Source organism: Neodiprion virginianus, chromosome 3 (genome assembly GCF_021901495.1).
Source record: "Neodiprion virginianus isolate iyNeoVirg1 chromosome 3, iyNeoVirg1.1, whole genome shotgun sequence".
NCBI classification, from domain to species: domain Eukaryota; kingdom Metazoa; phylum Arthropoda; class Insecta; order Hymenoptera; family Diprionidae; genus Neodiprion; species Neodiprion virginianus.
In genome coordinates this window covers 19,548,752-19,556,151 of record NC_060879.1, presented here as the reverse complement: position 1 = coordinate 19,556,151, position 7,400 = coordinate 19,548,752, and the positions used below count along the sequence as shown (strand labels likewise).

The following is a 7,400-nucleotide window of genomic DNA, read 5'->3' as shown; positions in this document are numbered from 1 at the left end:
TCTGTTTGCATGCAAAGCACTGTACAATTCAGTCACTTCAACTACGTTCGATGCTCAAGTCAATTATAAGAATAGCAAAATCTATTGCACGAATAGTCAAATGTTTCTATTAGATTGTGACAGAGGGTTCTTTGAGATGAGTGATCCTACATTGTAAATTGCAAATTTCTATCGTGAATACTTACTTAAAAAGAGATGCGAAATGCACTTATCTTTGCGATCAAACCCAAAGCCGATGAAAATATTAAATCTAAATTGATAAGCATTTCAATTACCACGAACGTTGTAGCAAAAATTCGGGACAATTATCAGCGTCACTGAGCAAACTATATTACCATAACGGCAAAAAAATAAAAAAATTAATCAGTTGTCCCGACTTTAATTATTCGGTATCGAACAGCTAAAATTTCAAAACAGTAACTCTGACATTTTTGTTATTATAATGATTTCGACTATTTAAATACATTGTAAAAGCTAAACTTTTTATACTTACAATTGGTCTCGCGATTTCATGTAGTAGAGACTAGTAAATTGCATAGTTGGGATAAGAAATCAACTTTTGCACGAGGCAATGCATATAATATGCATCGACCAAACGTTTAGTAGTATAATTTATACAAATTTATGACCCCGATTCATGCTGTATCGATAGATTAATTACCCGCGTGATCTATTTTCGCGTTCTGAGTTGTAATGATTGTTACACATTTAGCAGATAAAACTAAACAATTTCTTCTGCAATTAGAATATGTAATTATTTTTTTCCAGCATGATTTCTTCCGTTAGATCAATTGCAATCGTTTATCACGCTGCAATTTAACGCCGCGTGGCTTGTGTGATGTATTGGGTTGGTAAATACTCGATTGAGATTGAGGTATTTGCTAGACTCTGTAAACACTCGGTAGACGTAAGCGGGAAAATCACAAAAACATGTAAAGATGTTAATTCATCAAAGCTTTGTAGTGCAGTAACAGTAGTTCACATTCTTTATTTCGATCTACGTGAAGCTACTTTCTCGGATAAAAATACGTGTGTATTTTTAGTAATTGCACAAAGCTTGACGATTTATTGGAATATCCAACAGCAGTTTTTTTTTTTTTAATAAATCAAGGTAAACAATCAGTTTGCCGATTTAAAGAAGCATTTTGTCAAGTGCTCTCTGTGGTGTAAAATATAAACAAATTTGACCATGGTAATAAAGTGTTGGGAAAAAATATATTACTCCAATAAGACTTATTCGACAGCTTACACGAAGTTTTCTACGTTTCAATATTGGTGTACAGTTTCCATTAAATGACTGATTGATCTTTTGGGTTCTATTGTAGATATTTTTGCTTCCTGCTCTATCGATTCCAAATTCGTTGCTATACCGCAGCACGGTTTCGATACAACAATTGCAAAATTAAGCGTTTGTTTTATTATAGGCTCAGAGGTGAAAAGTATACTAATCTAGTTACTACTGTTATCGCTATCATGTGATTTTCGTTACCGTTATTATGCATACATGTATAAGTAATATTTAATTATCCTTATATAGGTAGGTATAGGCACTGTTGATATTAATTATATGCGTGAAATTTTATCATTACACAACGATTATTATAGTATTACTTTAGCTATTATTATTATCATTATTATCATTATAATTGCTATTATTACCACTATTTTGTGCAATATCGGCTTTGCATCGAAAAGGCGAAGAGGCAAAGTCAATACTGTACCGAATGTAAAGTAATGAAATCCTCTAGCTAATTAATAATACAGGATCTCGTCGCATTACCCGCAGCCGGGGATAAATTTTCACCGCCGAAAAGCAGGTTAACAAGCTTCTTGAAGCCGATGAATTTTTTCGCACGAAATGCGAACCCGTGCGATAACAAACCTATGCGCGAGGATCAAGACGACGTCTCAAATAGTGCCGAACGTTAATCATTTTTTAAACCCAAGTGGGATGCTACTTGGTCACTATCAGGTGTACCCTGAAGGTTAATGGCTTTTCCCATATCTCATTTTCCCCTATCGAACCATTCGCTGGACGACCGTGTATTTCGACTAGGAAATGACCCGCCGATTTCATACGCTTCCGGAAATGCAGTGCCCACACTCCGTGCCTCTTCACGATCTCAAACTGGTTCTTGTCGTTACCACGAGTCACCGTGTACTCGATGTCCTTATGCTGCAACAGCGGTTATGCATATAAAGAAATGATAAAACTTAGTTCAAAATTTTTAAAAATGTGTTTTGTTGCAATTTGAAGAAATGTTGGTCTTTTTCGTTTGAATGCAAATGAATATGACTAACCTTCACGGCTGGCTGAAGCTTGATTATTCTCATTCTATGTTTCGTCTGTTGAAGACTGATCTTCAGGACGTGTTCCTCTCCGTGATGGTGTCGTTTCACTTTGCGCGATCGCTTCCTCGACAGAGATTTGCTTGTTCTTATCTTGGTGATCAAGTCTTGCATGTCCGACGTTCCATTGTACCGTGCCATCGACCTGCCTCGAGCACCCCTTCGGTGTCTTCCCCCGTTACCATTCACCTAAAGGCATATCAGTCGTGTGATGTAACATTCAGTATTTTATCCACCGTGTTATCACGATCACTTAAACTGAAGTTAATCGCTCAGCAGCATATACCTTGCATGAGAAACATCCCTCTGTTGATATTATCTTATCGTCGGATGGCGGTATGTGGTAAGGATCAGGATTGATTGGATACGTTGGTACATTGCCAATGTCCTCGCCATAACTAATACCACCAACACCTACGCCGCCAACTGGAGCGAGGGGATTTATCGTTGACAGGCAATGACCCTGTAAAAGAAATTGATCTTACAATGAAAAACGCATGTATAAGTCGGTGCAGAACTTTTCGGTTCAAGCCAGCACTGACTTGTGTCTTGCAAATTTTTGTGAAGGTAATGCTGACGAACCAAATAATACACTGCTACACGTAAGAATCATACCTGGCCAATTCGTTGGTACCCGGTTGGGCAGCTACAAGTGAATCCGTTTGCACCGTTCGGTACGCAACCGAACGAACATGGACTTCCAGCGCACCCAGCGCTTACCTGTGGTTGTGAAAATTGTCAGTAGTTATTTGGGACTACCTGTTTTTTTTTATTACTTGATTATTGGGATAAGTGAAGTCGTCGTCAAGCTATCGTATAACAGTAACGATACTGAAAACTTGAGCATTTCAGCATTTCTTACCTGAACGCAAACTTGCATACTATTGTCGAATTGATAGCCATCGGGACATCCACAACGGTAGCTGCCAATTGTATTTATGCAGGCATTGTCACCGCACGGTGACCCGCTGCATTCATTTTCATCAATACACTGGTTATAGTAGAGGTGCTGAACAAATCCTTCAGGACAACCGCATCGGTAGCTGCCCATGAGGTTCTGCCAAAGTCGTAAGGACAAGCCCATGTTTACTTGTGGTATATGATAAGATACAGGCTGATTGTAGGTGATGAAAAAGACAATTTAACGTTACCTGGCAGCCATGTTCGCAGCTTGAGTCGTCGGCGCATTCGTTAGTGTCGGAACACAAGGTGCCGGTGTTGTCAAGTTTGAAACCCCTAGGGCATATGCATCGGAAGCTGCCGAGAGTGTTGACGCAGTTACCTGGTTTCGGACAGGTGCCGGGTATTTCTGTACACTCGTCAATGTCTGGAACCGGGCAATTCGGTTTGACGTGTCACATGAATTAAAGAGCTTGACGTAAAACTTGAGTAAGTCGAATTTTCTCACCGTGGCAACTGTCTCCATGCTGGGTGTACCCTTCTCGACATCCGCACGTGTAGCTGCCCTGGGTATTGATGCATTCTTGTTGACAAAGGTGATTCCCAGTTGCGCATTCGTCCAAGTCTCGACAGCTCACGCCGTCCGGATTCAGGATGAAACCGACAGGACACGAGCATATAAAGCCTCCTTCTGTGTTCTGGCAGTTGTATCTGCATGGCTTCGAACTCAGCTCGCACTCGTTTATGTCTGAAAGGTGAGTTATGGTTCTGTAATGCCGAATTACTGATGGTTTCCACTCATGAATAACCTTGAGATTGATTGTCTTACCGACGCAATGTGTTCCCGATCCAACCGGTTTATATCCCTTGTTGCATATGCATCTGTACGATCCGAGGGTGTTTATACACATTCCATTTCTGCAGAGATCAGGGATCGTTCTGCACTCGTCAATGTCTAAAAGTTGATACGTTAAATAATACCACTTGCTATTATTTTCCGCAAACATTCAGACCTGTGTATAATTACTATGTTCGCATTATGTATACCTTGACCGTCCACCGAATATCCTTTTTCGAGGCAGAGTTCGTTATAGTCATCCAAGTCACGTGATGGACACATCTCGCAATGTGATCCCCAAGCGGCTCCCATGGTGCAACAACAATCGGCCTTAGTGACCTTTGGCTGGTCAAATGTTCGCGTTACGCAACGACCCCCAATTGTTTGTTGGAAGCAATAGCCGGATCTGCGATCTAGCCAGGAGAGTCAATTTCATTAGCATTCTCAAGTCAAATCAATTATTGAGTACATTAATTGATCACCACCTACCAATACAGGACTTTCCATCGTGACTCAGCTCAAATCCTTCCCAGCAGTCGCAGCGATACCCACCATCGATATTGCGACAGTATCCGTGACGGCAAAGTCCAGAATTTATCGCGCACTCATTTATATCCTTGCACTCATCTGTCATTCCGATTTTTTGGTATCCGGGTGGGCAGATGCATATAAATGTTCCAATCAGATTCTTACATTCAAATCTGCAATTGTTTGCCGGGGTAGTGCACTCGTCCACGTCTAAAATATACCGTTGCTTGTATTACTTTACAAATACGACTCGTCGTTGTTGATTGAAGTAAGCACGTATTACAGCCTTACCAATACAGTGGAGACCATCAGCGGCAAGAGCGTATCCATAGGGACATATGCATCGGAACGATCCTGGGACGTTGTGGCATCTGAATGCGCATTGGTTTCCCAATTCCAGGCATTCGTTTATGTCTTCACATACTTGATTGGGCCCAGGTGTGAATCCTTCATTGCAGGAGCATTCGAAACCTCCGTCAACATTGGTGCAGGTGCCGTTGCCACAAATATTCTGGACATTGAGGCATTCGTTGTCATCGATGCACTTCTTTCCGGAGGCATCGAGCACGTACCCAGGTGGACACTCACACCTAAATGACCCATCAGTGTTGATGCAATCGCCACCGACACAGGCATCTGGCATGAAGAGACACTCATTGAGGTCAATCCCAAGGTCGTCCCGGCCTGGACCCTCAGGACACAATCTCTGAAACTCCTCTGGAATTCAAATCATGTTGTATAAGAGATACGCCTCTGATTTATCGTACGTATCTCGAATGCCGGTATTACTAACCAGTTCCTTCTATGGGGCATTCTTCGCAGTAACGGCCCCACGCCATTGCCATTGTGCAGCAACAGTGCTTCTTTGTAATTCCTCCCTCGCGAGGTTCCAAGCATTGACCTCTACTGAAAACATCGTAGCACCGCTCCTCCCGAACGTCGATACACCTCATAGAGTCGATCTTCTCGCTGAGCTGATACCCCACTGGACATTCACAGATTACACCTCCCTCGGTGTTGATGCATCGGCCGTTTTCACAGAAATCCTCCGACTCGGCGCATTCGTCAATGTCTATGATTAGGGTGAGTATGAACAATTATAAAGACGAGCGCGTACGCACAATATTGCAGAGTAATAATCAGCGAGATGAATGAATACGAACCGAGGCAGCTCTTCTTCGTTTCATCGAGCTCGTATCCCGGTGGACAGTGGCAGACATAAGAACCCATAAGGTTTTGACATCTTCCTGGCTGTGGGCACAGATCTGACACCTGAAATTAGATGAATATTTAATTTAATCACGTCATGCCATCGCCACGATGAAATTGAAATTCTTACCTCGCGACATTCGTCGATATCTCGGCAGTGTTGTTTTTCCTGCGCTAAGACGTAGCCGTCAGCGCATTCGCAACTGAATGAACCGACCGTGTTACGACACCTTCCATTTCGACACAGGAATGGCATAATTCTGCACTCGTCGACGTCTGAAAAACCCAAGGAATTCATTTTCAGTTTTTTAATCTCAGCTTTAACGATATAGTTACATACTACAAATTCGAACGGCATATTGCCGATTGTCTTTGCCGATGATCATTAACCTACCACTGTTTCATATTCGAAGTATCTGAACTCAAAATGTGAAATTTAATCTGGTAGCGATACCCGAATACTACTTACCCTCACAGTCATTGTTAGGACCAAGCTTGAATCCCTCGTAACAGAAACATTTGTAACTTCCAAGAGTGTTAATGCACGATCCATTGTTACATACGTTCTGACTGCGCTTGCACTCGTCAATATCAACGCAAGAGTCCCTGTCTCGGGTGAGCTGGAACCCTTGATTGCAAGCGCACTGGAAACTACCCTGCAGGTTTTTGCATACCCCGTTACTGCAAACGCCGGGGTTCTCGTAGCACTCGTCGATATCAACGCAGTCTCTCTGATCGATCCCAAGTTTGTATCCGGCCGGACAGAGACACTTGTATAAACCCTGCTCGTTAATGCACTGAGCGTTACCGCGGCAAGGGCTCGGAACCTGTTGACACTCGTTCTCGTCTATGCACTGATGTGAGTCCTCGTCATAAATATAACCAAGCTTGCACTGGCACTCAAAACTTCCTGGAGTGTTCAGACACCGACCATGAGAACACATCGTAGGCATCAGGGAACACTCATCGATCTCAACCGTGTGGTTAGTTATCGGGTTCTTGATCTGTCCAGGCTCCCGGCCGCAAAGCGTTACGTATTCCTCTGCAGAAGTCGGATCATTGGTTGATAAGGCAGTATGTAAAATTAAGAAATTAGTATATTGTGTTGCAAATACGAAAGGCGGCTAATTTCTGATAAGCGGGGAGTTTGTAGCGTGAGCCGCAAAGGCGACTGCTGCGATGATAATCACACTAGTCAGATATCGCCCACCCGTATGCGTGACAAACGCTATTTTTTTTTTAACACCTATCAAGAAAAATTCGATTTGAGGAGGAACAAAGGTGCCTGACAGCTCATAAAATTGGAGTTAGATCACTTATGCTCATTGACGCGTGTTCCACAGATTTCGAAAATCGAACTTCCCAACTACGTGGTGGAAAACCTTTATTATGTTTAAGCATAGCTTGAGAACTTACGAGTTCCCTTACGAGGGCATCTTTCACAAGGACTGCCCCACGCTGCACCTATTGAACAACAGCACAACATTCGAGTTTGTGGCCGCATCATGGGATGGTCGCAGGTTCCGGACTCGAAGCTTGTATAGCACCTCTCTCTCCTCATATCAACGCACTCCTC

The 7,400-nt window shown here is 42.6% G+C and overlaps 1 protein-coding gene across 3 annotated transcripts in view; it reads right to left on the bottom strand.

Moving 5' to 3' along the window:
• Positions 1–1,018: 1,018 nt before the first annotated feature.
• The window catches only part of LOC124301156 (fibrillin-1-like), a 41,996-nt gene continuing 35,614 nt past the window's right edge, over positions 1,019–7,400 (bottom strand). For all 3 annotated transcript variants that reach the window (XM_046755884.1, XM_046755883.1, XM_046755885.1), the window contains 16 exons: positions 7,241–7,399; positions 6,294–6,866; positions 5,955–6,100; positions 5,779–5,887; positions 5,409–5,687; positions 4,907–5,332; positions 4,577–4,825; positions 4,297–4,500; positions 4,079–4,204; positions 3,758–3,997; positions 3,501–3,676; positions 3,212–3,406; positions 2,965–3,069; positions 2,636–2,812; positions 2,302–2,538; positions 1,019–2,176 (listed from right to left, as the gene is read on the bottom strand). In XM_046755884.1, the coding sequence (XP_046611840.1) occupies positions 1,955–2,176; positions 2,302–2,538; positions 2,636–2,812; positions 2,965–3,069; positions 3,212–3,406; positions 3,501–3,676; positions 3,758–3,997; positions 4,079–4,204; positions 4,297–4,500; positions 4,577–4,825; positions 4,907–5,332; positions 5,409–5,687; positions 5,779–5,887; positions 5,955–6,100; positions 6,294–6,866; positions 7,241–7,399 (3,623 nt within the window). In that variant the 3' untranslated portion in view covers positions 1,019–1,954. The remainder of the gene's footprint in view (positions 2,177–2,301; positions 2,539–2,635; positions 2,813–2,964; positions 3,070–3,211; positions 3,407–3,500; positions 3,677–3,757; positions 3,998–4,078; positions 4,205–4,296; positions 4,501–4,576; positions 4,826–4,906; positions 5,333–5,408; positions 5,688–5,778; positions 5,888–5,954; positions 6,101–6,293; positions 6,867–7,240; position 7,400) is intronic.